This window comes from Mus pahari, chromosome 5, assembly GCF_900095145.1.
Source record: "Mus pahari chromosome 5, PAHARI_EIJ_v1.1, whole genome shotgun sequence".
NCBI lineage: Eukaryota > Metazoa > Chordata > Mammalia > Rodentia > Muridae > Mus > Mus pahari.
In genome coordinates this window covers 48,554,348-48,568,981 of record NC_034594.1, presented here as the reverse complement: position 1 = coordinate 48,568,981, position 14,634 = coordinate 48,554,348, and the positions used below count along the sequence as shown (strand labels likewise).

Here is a 14,634-nt window from a genome sequence, read left to right as displayed (position 1 = left end):
AATGTTCACTTCCTCCTCTTTATTCAGTCCAGGTTCCCCGTACATAGGATGGTGCTGCCTAAATTAAATGAGGGTCTTTTCGGCTCAGTTAAATCTTTCTTGAAACACATATAGTCACAAAGAGGTGTGTTTTGTGGCAATTCTACATCCATTGGTGCTGTCAATGAAAACTAACTATACCATTCTTATTGCACAGCATGCCCTTTCATCTCAGGTGTGTTATATGGCAATGTTGCAGGCACACTGGTACCAGAGGAGGTCCTTCTCTATATATACCTTAGTCTCATAGATCTGGTCTTTACTTGTGCTATGGGAACCGCTGGCTAGATTGGCCATAATGAAGCTGCAGCAATCCTCCTGACTCCCAGCATCATCACCACACAGGGTTAGAGATGTATATTTCGCCAGACCTAGCCCACAGCTTTAATCAACGTATCATTAAATGCTACCTGTATGATCAAAGATGCCATATGGCCTATCTATAAGCTGCCTCTCTTCACCTATTAAATATCAGTTATATCTATGATTACAAAGCCTTAAGAAATAGCCTAATCCTACAGATGTAAGCATTCAACCAAATTCCATGAAAATAAGATCATATTTAACACAAGTTGCTATTAGAAAAATAGATTGTAGAAAACCTAGGTTCCAAAAGATTATATTTTGGAACAAGCATACATGAACTGTGTTTCCAGAGAATATTTTGCAAAACTTCATTCACAATTTTCTGACACTATTTCAGTAAAATGTGCTCCAGGGACTATTTCAACAAAAGGTGCTTCAGAACCACATCAGACTGAAGATTCACTCAGCAAGCACTGAGCATCCTCTAAGGGTCAGAGTGTTTTCTTCCAGATTGACACTAAAGAGAAGGTAAAGCAAACAGCCAGTTTGCTATTCCACTTGCTGGATTGTAAACATTACCAAGCCACAGAATCAAGAAAGAGCCAGAAACTATTGAGGGTAAACTACACTGTGACAGTTCAGCAAATACAAAGAAACATTTCACTCCCATGATGCCAGTTTTAATTATGGCTCCTTTTAACATTAAAAAAAATTGTATGAATAAAAGCTTACATAATTTTAATTACAGTTTTTAATATACTATTAAGTAAATACCCTGTAATCATCAATGGTTACTTAGTACTATTGGAGTTAAACATATTGCCTAAAATGTCTGTGTCTACTCAAAAGCAAATTAGCAAATGAAAGCAATAACTCAAAGGAGATGAGGGCTGAAACTCTTCCAGGCAGCACTGTAAGGAAAGCTTGCATCCAATTCCCATTGGCCAAACTGTCTATTAAAGTCAGAGCAAGCAAAGGTGCACAGTGGAAAGCCCTTTGAGGAACGGAAGCCACTGGCAAAGGCAACAGTCCTAGAAGTATATTCTTGCAGATGATCACACAGATCTTTGTAAAACACAAAATTCTTCATAGAAAAGATGAGGGTGTGCTTAACTAGCAGAGCACTCCCACAGGTGCACAGGATAACTATGCAGAGGGTGTAAAAAACTATGTCATTTTACTGCTACTTGTTAAATGGAGAGGCTATATTAAATATTAAATAGGTCTCTCACTTGGCAATACATAGTCATGTTTCTTTAGTGTGTATGTGTGTGTGTGTGCATATATATATATATGCACACACACACACATATATGTTATGCTTCCACAAAGTGGCCCTATTATTCTAATTATTGTGTTGATGTGCTTAACAGAGAAAGATTCTTCTTAAATCTGTTTACTATTTAAAACAAAATGTTTTAAGTGGTCACTGAACAAATCATGAGTTCCCTGTAGAGCTGGAGGTGCTGTCTGACATACACACACTCTCCTCATCTCAGTACACTCACTCAGCTCTTGGTCAGAAACAGGTTGGCTGGTTACCGAAAATGAGTCACCAACATTTATTTTAATTTTAGGGAGACAAAAGGAATAGAAAACTTAGACTTATAGTTGTTGCGATGCTCATCTGTGCCTAGACATTACAAAGCAAGCAAGGCCCTTTCCGGGATTGCTTTTAAGTTTTGAGAATAAAATCTATGTTAATACCAATATAAGTAAAATAACAGAATAAAAGGTTCTTGTTTATTTGGACTGAAAAGTAAGCTAGTAAATATGACAGCAACAGCACTGAACTTTTTCTTTCAAAGTTGTGCATGCACACTAGAACAAAAGTGTAATAGGCGGTGGCAGAGGGGGAGAAAGAGTCTCATGTTGGTACTTCCTTTTTAATGTGATATCACTGAAGAGAAAATGTCAAGGTTACAGACAACTCAGTCATAGCACCCTTACAAGTCCCATGTGTCTCCACCCCATATGTGCACTGCCTGTCCCACCAGAGCAATTCATTTCTTGCCACCCAAAGAGTTCACTTAACACTGTTCCTTGGGAAGGATTGTAAAATACTGAAATTGTGTTACAAAGAACACATTAGCTCCTTCCTTCCACCCTTTCTATTAATTTCACTATTATTTTGAAATTAGCTTATCTACACAAGAGAAAATTTCATAGACCACAAACCATGATCACACGCATAAGAAAATAACCGTTGTGCAACAAATTCCCCATCTGCTACACCTGCCTTGTGTCCCACTCCATCGGTGAGCTGTGCTTGGCAGGAGTTCCAGTTACCTGCCCAATTAACTCACCTGGGTGGGACACTTTACACATCCCGACAACTGGAACTTAATATCATTCAGTGGCCCAGAATTCAGTTTCTCAGCGTAGGTAACAAGTATCATCTTAATCCATCTTTAGTTTTACTTAGCCTAAATAAAAAAGGGAAATGTAATCTTAACATACTCGGCTGCCTGTTTGAAGTGCTTCAGTTCTTTCTTCAAGTTTTTGTTCTCAGTCTCTAAAAGCATCACCTGGCTGTAGACGTCTGGAACATTACCCAGCCCTTTAAAGTCACTTCCTTTCTTCTGTATTAACTCATACCTAGGACAAATCAAACAACAGGGTTTATTTCAGTTTTCTACTTTAAAAATGGCTGTGTTAATTTAGAATGTCAACCTTGGCAAATTTGATAGAAGTTAGTTGCTATATTCCACATATAAGTTAAACAAATATTATTAAGATGTAACATCAGTCAATCTACATTTTTAAAACGCAATGGGACATGTATGTTCCACACATCTAATTCCTAGCAAGGATGCCAGAACTGTCTTCTTCTGTGTTCATGGACTTCGCAGTGTTGCAGAGATGGTAATAAGTTCTAGGAAGCAGAGAGAACGGAGGAGGAAGGTGGCAGGTGTTTGCACTGTTTTATACAGAGAAGCCATGACTGACAACCGCGAGTGACAGACTCCAGCAGAGACCTGGGGGAAAGGAGTGATGACAGCAGGTGGGTCAGTGCAAGTCGAGCACCTGGGCACCTCTGACAGAAAGTAAATGCAAAGGCCCAGAGATAGAGACATGTTCAGCATGTACAGGAGAGGCACAAAGCCAGCATCTGTAGAATAGCAGGACTGGAACCAACCAAGTCTATGAAGGAGATGCTGACAATTGTCAGAACTAACACAAGAGGCACCATATGAAAAATCATTGGACTCTGCATCAGGATGGTGCATGGGCATGTTTGGTGTAAAACAAAAAAATACAGTGATCAGATTTATGTTTCAAAAGGGTAAATCTATTTCGAGAAACAGACTCTAAAGGAACACGTGACATCCTGAAGGAGGGCAAAGGATAAGCTGAACAAGGTGAAAACAGCAGCACTTCTAAGAGGGACACCGACTGGACTTGCTGTAAGGTAACACTAACAGGATTCGCTAATGAATCATCTGCCACGTGTTAACAATGATGGCGTCCAGGTCTGGGGCTCAGTAACAGACAGTCATTAACACTGTGGAAGCCAAGACAGCAGGAACCAGGCAGTTGGAAAAACCAAGGGATTGTTTCCATCCATATCAAATATAGTGGGCCTGGCAGACATTCATGTGAAGATAAATGCTGGAAGGCACATCACAAGTGTAGGGGAAAGTCAAGGCAGGCAATTTAAACTCGCACCTCACCTGCATATAAATGTTCCTTTAGTTGTGACACTAGAACAGACTAATTGAGGTAAGGAAGTGACCAACCAATAAAAATGGCCTGCGACTGATTCATAAGAGACTCTACTATTTCACCATTGGGATGAGCGGAGAAGGCAAAACACTATGAAAAGAACCTAAGGCCGGGACAGCAAGAGAAACTACGAAAGCAATAGCCAAGGGCTCGAGTGAAGAAAAGTCCCAGGAAAGAAGAAATAAATGCTAACAGCAGGGCACACTAACAGAATCTTGGAACCATCACTGGAAGTAGCAATGCGAAAGCCACTGTGCAGGGTTTCAGTGCTGACATAGACAAAAAAACCAAACTAGGCCATCAAGTTGAAGAAGTTAGTAGGGTGCTTGTAATTACAAAACAGAAACCAGACCCAAATCTGAGCTCTAAATCGAGACACACTGTAAGCTCGCCCAGACTCTTTCCGGGAACTGAGGTTAGGAGAGTGGGACTGGAGATCAGTCTGGCCTGACTGACTCTCCCACTGGCCGTGACTTGCTGCCATTTACTCAGAGACATTTCCCATCCTCTCTAAGCCCTCATCCATGAAATGAAGCAGCTACCTGCCACATCCAACCGTTGGGAGAAGTAAGAGCAGACTGTGCTAGTCAAAAATGTTAGAACATGATTTCTCAAGCAATTAATCTAAAACATCACCATTTTAATTATTTTATGCCACTTACATTTAAATATTTTATTTTATTTTTATTTTTACTGACTTTTTAACCTAAATATTCCCCTGAAAGACTTGACTTCTGCATATCTTAGTATATAAACCTATCCACATATATTTAACTGCTCAAATTTGGCATACTGTAAGTCGTAAGAGTAAACATGGTGTCATGATATTCCTGTGTTTAATTTAATGGTGATGGGGGCAATAAAGTACCAGAAATCAACTCTCCACCAACTAAGGAAACATCAGTGTGTTTAAATGATGGAGAAATACAGAGCTGCATGTTATTCCCTGAGAATCGGTGTGTAATCACACTGTATACCTGTCTACACACAGAGAGAGCAGTGTGAGGGATTATTTCAAAGTTAATCTTAATTCTGGGCTTTAGCTTTAAATAAACCTACTCATTCCCAGGAAGCTGTAACTATATTACCCATACCAGAGTCATTACAGCACACCAAGTGTTATTAGTCAAAAGTTTCAGTATTTATCTTTGCTCATCAATTAAAGGAATATACTAATTTGTAATCTCTTTCATTTGGTACAAATTAGGTTAGTAATTAAATGCTATAAATAATTTCATGTCTTAATACCCTGAGCAGAATTTTTAGCACAACTCTATCATCAATGAGATGATAGCAACAGAGGCCAAACTGAATTGTACCCAGGATTGAAAAAGAAGGAGTAAGTAACGGGAGAAGGCATTGTGCTTGAGTCAGAGGGTGATGGCGACACAAACCGCCAAGTCCGTGAGACAGACTCCATGTGAGCCATGGAACATGCTCACAGAGAGCAGCAGTCCAGCACACAGAGCAGTGAGGGATTTCAGACACATGTTGCCCTTTTCTCATTTCAATCTCTTCAGTGTTGCCCTGAACCATCAGTTAACTTTGTATGTGAGTATTTCTAAAAGAACACAAGCTAGCATTGAACAGACCTACAATGGAAGCATTTTAGTGCTCCACAAATAATTTTCTTACCACACTGACATATATACTCTTATATGTGACATTATATAAAATACATAGTACATATTTACATTATATAAAATGATATATATAATACACAGTAATTTGAGGACTTCTGTTGAAATATCTGTAATACTAATAATTTAGAATTTATAAAATGATTTCTTCTTTGCCATTCACATAGACACCCTTGTGACTAATTAAAATTTCCTTTTACAACATGAATACAGTCATTTCCAATATGTACATGAAATCACTGCTGAATTCCAGTAAAATGTTATTTATAAAGCCAAAAGGCAGGTGAGTTGTGGCTTAAAGATCATATTTTTCTGACACTGGATTTAAAAGACTTATTGAATTTATTGTTTGAATATTGAAAGAACATAAGTCAAATTAACTGCCCAGATTCTTGTTAGCTTTTTTTTCTGTTCTTCCTATCAGGCCGGTATTGTGTGCTACTTTTGCAAGAGAACAGGAATTCACAACAATTCTATATTCCTTGTGTTTTGTTTTTCTACAATAAAAACACATTCAGCCAATACTGACTGGATCATGTGTATTTGGGAGGCTAACACAAAAGAGCTGTGCACAGAAGGTCAGCATACGCTACAGAGCAAGCAAAGAACTCAGTTCTCCTCATAAAATGCAGTATATTATATATGCAGTCAAAGTAAAAAAGTTTGAGAAGAAATCTGGATGATATGAGGGAATTGGGAAGAGAGAAGTGTCAATACAATACAAATGTTTACAAAAACACTATTTACAAAAATCTAAAAATAAAAAACTGATTATTTCTAAATATTATATTCTCAGTATACAAAGAAAATGAAAGGTAAACTTGTATTACTGATACTGATACATTTTTAAAAATAACAATTGAGCCACAAAACTCTGTAAGCAATTTTATATAAATTCCACTTTCTATAATATGCAATATCTGGTAAAAAAAAATAACACTTGTTTCTTATCTATCATTCACTATTTTTTAAAGAATGTTAGGAACCCAAAGATCATTAAATAATTATATATGTACAAAGATAGCATGCCTGCTGATTTTCATAATCAATCATACGCTAAAGGTTTTTAGTTTTAACAACAACATTATGTTGGTGTAATATTTGAAAATTCAATTCAATTTTCTTTAAATCATAATATTTTTATAATAAGAATCAGTCAGCTGTATAGATAGAGAAAAATAATTTTCACTATAAATAAAAATGTAGTAATGTTAGGGGAATATCTAAATACAAAAGATACCAATATAAATTATGTAAAACCGAGAGGAAAATATTTCAAAAATGACTTTTTGCTATCTAACTCCAGAGGACATTTCCTTGCCTTGATCATTTGAAAAGAAGCTAAAGTTGAATACTGAGAAGTTGTTGCATAAAGCTTTGCTGGGAAAGATCCCCTGACAGTTGAGTGTCGGTAATATGGTTTCAACATGGAGACTGGAACAATTTCTATCCATATACATAAGTTCACAATGATGGTGTTAATTATAAATGTGACAGAGCCTTCAGTCACCTAGGAGATGGGCCTCTGCATATGCTTGTGTACAATTATTTTGATTTTGTTCATATAGGAAGATCCACCTTAATGATAGACAGATCATTACCGGGCAGGGTGTTGGGGAACGTTTTGTAAAGGTTTGTCTCTGTATATTCACTTTTTAATTATTTACCTGCAGAGAGCTAAATGCTGTTAAAATCTTGGTATTGTTATGCCTATGCACCATCACTAGTCTCATATTTTGTAAATATTCATTCCTCACCTACCTAAGGCAAGCAAGAAGTGTATCCGATTTGCTACATTAAGGATATAATCTTCCATAGTTGTGCAAAGAGAGGGATGCTGCTGGAAGAAGCAGAGCTAGGAGATTCTGCCAGTGGATGTGGAGGAAAGCTGACAGACCAGAGTGGGGCAGAGAGGCAGAGCTGCAGGAAGCAGTGCCAGGATCCATTTGGTTAGGTTTAGAGTAGCTAGGATACCACCTTAGCTAAAAGATCAAAGCTTTCACATATTTAAATGTCTCTGTATCATTATTTATATCCCTGGTGGTTCTGAGAGAATCGTGCTGTAGCAGGGGATCCTGGACAAACAGAGAAGGTGAGCTGACCACTGGCATGCATTCAACGGCCCATGCTTCTTGACTGCAGATGTGGTGTAAACAGCTGTGTTGGTGTTCCCATCATGACGGACTGCACCATGAAACATAATGTAAGAGAAACTTAGCCCCCAAATAAGCCTCTTCTCCCTTTAGATGCTTTTATATTTTACCACAGCAACAAGAAAAGAAACTGAAGCACTCATATTGTAAAGTTCTTCCAGAACGTTAAATTTATACATGGAAACGCTGCTAGCATTTCTGGAACACTACTTAGCTACACAATGGTTTACCACTCGGTCTGGAAGCAGTCCAGAGTTCTGGTCATCCCCATTTTGATCAGGAAATTGCAGAGAAAATCTTCTATGGCTTCTTGCATTACATTCCTTGAAGGAAGAATGGTCTGTTGTTCCTGAAATTTAAATGTACAATTATTTATTCTATAAACATCAAGATTTTTATTAAGCGAACCCTAGACTTACTTAGTTTTTTTTTAACAATACTTTTCTCAAGTATTATTTATGAGGGTCTATTTTAACGACATCCCGTGATCAACTACAGAGCTGAGAAATGGTGCCATCACTAACACAGCCCTGCAAAAGGGACCCCTTCATTTAGTGAGGACAGTCAGAGCTCTGGGTACAGGGTTCACATTCGAAACATCAATGTTCAAACACATTTTTGCAGTCTGACTTTTTTTTAAAAAAATGCATAAACATTTTACGCAACTTATACCTCCAACTGCAGAAATTGGGTGAACATGAGATACGGTGGAGAGTGAATTATAAAATAAAATAACATTTTTAAAAATTGTGAAATAAAATGACTAATCACAACTTCAAGACATAAAAAGGGTTGTTAGAAGATTGTGGGTGATTATAAATGTGCAGTCCTTCAGAGTGGCTGTACATCTGCAAACATTAACTGTATTTTGAGATCTTACAACACTATAAATAACTGCTCTCCCTCCTTCAGGACGAGACTCCTCAGAGAATATATTCACATTCATCTTCCATACAGCTTTGCGCTTTTGAAATTTTTCTAAAATTCATTGTGTTCTAAGATGAGTATCCACTACTCCATTTGTGCATCTTGGAAGTAATGCGTCCACGCTGTGTGGACACAGGAAATCCACTCAGCATGCACACATATCCAAACCACAGGCCCAGCAGAAACACCACTAATGATGGGCTGACTGAAGCACCACCGTGTGGTGTGAGCGGCTTCATGTGGTGCCATTCACACAGACATTTCAAACCAAGCTGTAACTAGGCTGGCTTCTTCAGGCACGCATACCTAAAATTTTGTCATCAGGAAGGAAGGCCAACGCAAAGGACCCATTCTTAAATGAAAGTTTCCTTGTTACCATCTAATGGAGCCAATCCACCCATCAACATTCCTGGAAACATGCTGGGCTGAACAGGAAAAAAAACAAAACAAAAAAGCAAAACTCCAAACCCCAAAGAACCAACGTTGATGACTTCTTTTTAATTAAAAAAAAAAGGGTTTTGTCTTTTTTATTATTATTAATCATTTTATTTGTTTACACTTCAATGATATCCCCCTTCTGGGTTATCCCTCCACAAACCCCCATGCCCTCCCCATCTCCCCTCTCCTCTTTGCCTCTATGAGGGTCTCCTCCACCCACTTACCCACTCCCACCTACACTAGCATCCCCTACATTTAAGCATCAAACCCCCATAGGACCAAGGGCCTCCCCTCCCGTTGATGTCAGATAGGGCCATCCTCTGCTACATATGTATCTGGAGTCCTGGAGCCCTGCATGTGTACTCTTTGGTTGGTGGTTTCGTCCCTGGGAGCTCTGGGTGATGTAGTTAGTTTATATTGTTCTTCCTATGGGGCTGCAATCCCCTTCAACTCCCTCAGTTCTTCCCCTAGCTCGTTCACTCCTTGGGCTCAGTCTGATGGTTGGGTGTGAGTATCTGCTGTTGATGACTTCTTAAAGTTCGTTCTTAGAGACCTTAGTTCCCTAATTTTAAATCTTTTGTTATGACTTGGTGATTCAAGTTGAATCCATTTTATTTTGCAAATTTCACAGTCCATGAGTTCAATTTTCAACAACCACATGGTGGCTTACAACCATCTGTAACCCAATGTCCTCTTCTGGTGTGTCGGAAGACAGCTACAGTGTCCTCACATACCATAAATAAATAATTTCTAAAAATAAAAACTTTAAAAGTAGTGACAGTTCTTAAAGAACCATGTACCAGTCCAAGTGAAGTGTGCATGAATTCTGTCTTTCTTAGCAGGAAATCATCATAGATGTTCCTCAGCAATCAAATCCTAAAGAGGAGGTCACCATTGGGTGATGCTGAACCAGTTTCCACTACTATAGCTTCTTATATTCAGAAAGCTGCTACCCCTGCCAGATTCTTGCCTTTTCTGATGAAGTGAGCTTTTTGAAGGAGGGATGGAGATATATGAAGGGATATCATTAGCACACGATTAGCTACTTTGACAACTGTGCTGGCTGTTTTTAAGTCAACCTGACACAGGCTAGAATCATTTGGGACGAGATCATGTCAATCAAGAAAAGTGCCCCTACCAGATTGGCCAATGGGCAAGGTTTTGGGATATTTCCTTGATTAATAATTGATGTGTGTATACTTAGGCCATAGGGGTGGCACCACTCTCTGAGTGGGTGGTCCTAGATTGTATACAACAACAGGTTGAGCAACAGGTTGAGCAAGCCATGAGAGCAAGTCAGTAAGCAGCACTCTTGAGGGCTTCTGTATCGGCTTCTGCTTCCAAGTTCCTGTCTAAGTCACTGTCTTAACTTCCCTGGATAATAAAATACAAGCTGTTAGAGTAAATAAACCCTTTCCTTCTCAAGATTCTTTGGTCATCATGTGTCATCACAGCAATAGAATCCCTAAATAAAACAGAAATTAGTACTGGGAGCAGGAAGTTGCGGTGACAAAACAGACTATTTTGCGGACTGGTGTTGGTAGCATTTAAACTTTGGACTAGAAAAGCCATTGAGTACTCAGATCTCACTGTAGGTGGTGCTGCCCCTGGGCTGGTGGTCCTGGATACTGTAAGAAAGGTGGACTGAGCAAGCCACAAAGAGCAAGCCAGTGTCCAGCACTCCTTTACAGCCTCTGCATTAGCTCTTGCTTCTATGTTCTTGTCCTATTTGAGTTCCTGCCTTGACTTACCTTAGTGATGGACTGTGATGTGGAACTGTAAGCTAAAATAAATTTTCTCCCCAATTTGCTTTTCATCAGTGTTTTATCACAGCAATAGTAACAACATCAAGACGGCAAGTATCCTGGGGATTTGAGCTTTCAAGATTTCACCAGTCAGGAATGTGTCCTTCTGAACTATGAACAATACTGGATTAAGGAGTATCTGAACACTACCTGATACCAAAGCCAGAAACAGCATCAGCAATTACAAAGGTTCTATGATAAGAGTAAGATGAGGTCTTCTGAAGGACTACACAGAGGTAAGCTCTTCCGTTCAGCACAATAGAGCAAACTGAAGAACAAAGGGAAAAGAAATGAAGAGACCTGCTGACTCTTTCAAATATTACTAAATAATATAACAATTTTGGCACCTTGTGTTTTCAAAATACTCCAGCAGGATTAGCATTTGGTGGAAGGAGCATGTTCTGTGATTCCATCATAATGGAAGTGAATGAATCCACCACCTCAACAGAGTCTTAGAACATAACCATTGGCCTTTGGTCAGCCTGCTGTCCACAAGAACATTCACACTGCATGGAACCTCTGAATAGTTGCTATTGATACTTAAGGTATCCAGACCCATAATATTAATTATTGTGACAGAACAAATTTCAGTACCTTTATGAGAAATATGGAGATATTTAATAAATAACAAATAAAATTACACTAAAAGCACATATAACTACATTGGGTTGAGTGACTGTTAAGCTTGATTGTCAACTAGGTTAGAGTGAGAAGGGTCTAGGAGACAGGTAATATTTGTGAGGGTGTTTCCAGAGACAGCAACATGATGAGGCCTCTGCCCTAATAAATAGTCTATTCAGTAACAGAATAAAACTATACAAGATGGATTAGTAGATTGTCGAGAGGGGATGGTACTTTGGAAGTAGGGACCTGAATTAAAGCCAGAGATCACCAGAAAGCTAGAGGGCTTTATCTTGGCCTGGCCCCTTGAAAGTAGGGCTGAACTCCGCTTCTTCCCCACCATCACGTGAGCTGTTCCACCATGCCTTCCCTTCCATAGTTGACACCTCTAAAATGCTAAGCAAAAGAAAGTTTTCCCACCTAGGTTATTTGCAACAAGCATCCTGCCACAGTGACAAGAAAGCTACAGCTATAAACCCACCACTATCTTCAAGTCATTATTCAGAAATCGCTAGTTCATTTGCTGCTTGTTGGGAAAGGAGGCCTGCAGTAGTGTATTTACTTCCTACTTCTCTTTCTTAGCTAGAAATGTTACATAGAATGTAAAGGATATCAATAGAGAAATGCATTGAGGAAGAAGGATCCCCCATACTTCTTAATAGTCCCTTTCACAATCCTTGTACAAAATTGAAGAAAGATTCTCATTCCCAGTAGTTGCTCTGACACTAAAAGAAGTAGCAAGGTGAAGTAAAATTTTAAATTAAAAAAAAAAAAAAAAGTTGACAATTGCTCAAAACGATAATGGTTAACAGGTGTGGGACCATGAAAGGCAGCCTGTTTTCTGGTTGAGTTAGGTTCAAACCCTGGAGACCCAACAGATTAATCTGCAAGGGATGGAAGGCCCATCTGCCATGCTCCCAAACATAGGCTCCTGACACAAGGACCCAGCTCCATTCTGTGGTCATCAGTCATGTAGTCTGTCCAGACTCCACCCCCACAGTTACCTGGCCATAGCTGGGTATGCTCCTCCCCACAGTTACCCTGCAACAGCAAGGTAGCCCAGCCCTCTATAAAAGGGGCTGCTTGGCCCCTCCTCTCTCTCTTGCTTCTCTTGCTTTCTTTCTAGCCCTCTTGCTCCTTCTCTCCCTCTCCCTTCTCCCCTCTCTCCACATGGCCATGGCGGGCCTCTACTTCTCTACCTTTTCTCTCTCTCTTTGTTTTCTACAATAAAGCTCTAAAACCATAGGCTGCCTCCTTTCCATGCTGGAGCAATGAAATAGGCCTTCCCCTAAAGAGTCGAATCTAATCTCCTGCATCTAATCTCCCTCAGGAAGACCTCTCAGCATTTCCAGCTGCCAGGTCAGACCAAAGACTCTAGCCCAAGTGCGAACCGCCAAGTGCTTTCTCCCCTATCCCCTTTTCCCTTCAGCCTCAGGACAGACCGAGCAACCCCCAGGGCCCCCACCCATTCTCAGCTCTTCTGTGGTGTCCATCGAAGTCCTGAGATGTCCAAGAGCTAGAACCAGTCATCGCTGGCTTCCATGAAGCTTAGGGACCTCAGACTGCTCCATCTCCACCCCTGTGAACTGGGGTTCCATGGGTTCCCACAACCCCCACCCAGGCTGCATGGAGAGTGTGCTTGCCCAGAACCCTGGAGCTCTGACTGGACGCAGGTCATCTCTCTCACCTGCTTTATTTCCCCACATCCGGGGCCCCACAAACAGGATATGTACTAATCCACCAGAAGACCCAAGTTCAGTTCCCAGCACCCATGTGGGGAGGTTACCTCTGTAACTCAAGCATCAAAGGTAGCATGCCCTCTTCTGGCCTCCACATGTACCTGCACTCATGTGCACATAATTACACAGACACAATCTCTTACACATAATATAAATGTATACCGTTTAATTGATTAATTAGAGACAATAACTTGGACTAACCTTCATAAAGGTATTTTTAAACAGTGCATAAAACTATCTAAACCTCCATAATTAATATCCTTGAGGACTGCTGAAAAAGCTAAGGACCATGTGACAGGGGTCATGCCATAGTAGTATAATAATTACAACAGAAAAGCTGCACAAGTACTAGGATAGGGCTCAATATTATATCTAGAAATAAACATTCAGCATATAATGATAAATGTGTATTCACCTTTTTGTTCAATAAGTGTGAAAAGTCATTTCTATATAAGATGGACAAGCACTGGGAAAACTACAAGAGAAGTAGAAAAATGCACTAAGATGGAGGGCACTATTTGAAGTTTCTAAAAATGCCCATGAGAGTGCTACAAACCAGTAGTCTACTCACATGGACCCAAAGCCTACTGAAAACAAAGGTAGGCTTAGCCATGCTTGGAAAACTAGCCTGGAGACATGCCAAAAGGTAAGTGGAAGGCTAGAAAAAAACAAAGACTTCAAAACATAAGAGATAAGCTTGAGATTTTCATTTGGAAATAGCTTTAGATGGAAATTAAAGGAAGGTTGGAATAAGCAACCTTCATTGCTTCATTGATTCATTGGTAGTAGTTTAAGAAAAAGAGACAGAATATTGATCTAAGATATGCTAAGTGGGAGGGAAGAAAAGTATAAAAGATCTCTCAGTGTACAAACTTTACAGATCTAAAAACTCATCAACTATTAAATTGCAGAGAAGCACTGAGTCATGTATTAAAACTAAGTATGCTGATATGTTTTTAAATGTTGTAGAGCCAATGAGTTTAAAAACCAATGTTCATTTTACTAGTTAGTAAAGAGGCTTATATTACAGCCCAAGCAGTCTTAAAAGATAAAACTCAATTTATTTGGGCTTTCACTCCTAATTCATATAACATCAATTATATGGATAAGCGATGGTCCAGACTTTGGCCATATGGTTTCTTGTTATTTAATTCAAGAACATATGAACTCGCTGGGCGGTGGTGGCGCACACCTTTAATCCCAGCACTCGGGAGGCAGAGGCAGGCGGATTTCTGAGTTC

The 14,634-nt window shown here is 39.5% G+C and overlaps 1 protein-coding gene across 2 annotated transcripts in view; it reads right to left on the bottom strand.

Moving 5' to 3' along the window:
* The window catches only part of Spag16 (sperm associated antigen 16), an 834,729-nt gene that overhangs the window by 800,038 nt on the left and 20,057 nt on the right, over positions 1 to 14,634 (bottom strand). For both annotated transcript variants that reach the window (XM_021198510.1, XM_021198511.1), the window contains exons 4-5: positions 8,095 to 8,213; positions 2,806 to 2,943 (exon numbers count right to left, since the gene is read on the bottom strand). In XM_021198510.1, the coding sequence (XP_021054169.1) occupies positions 2,806 to 2,943; positions 8,095 to 8,213 (257 nt within the window). The remainder of the gene's footprint in view (positions 1 to 2,805; positions 2,944 to 8,094; positions 8,214 to 14,634) is intronic.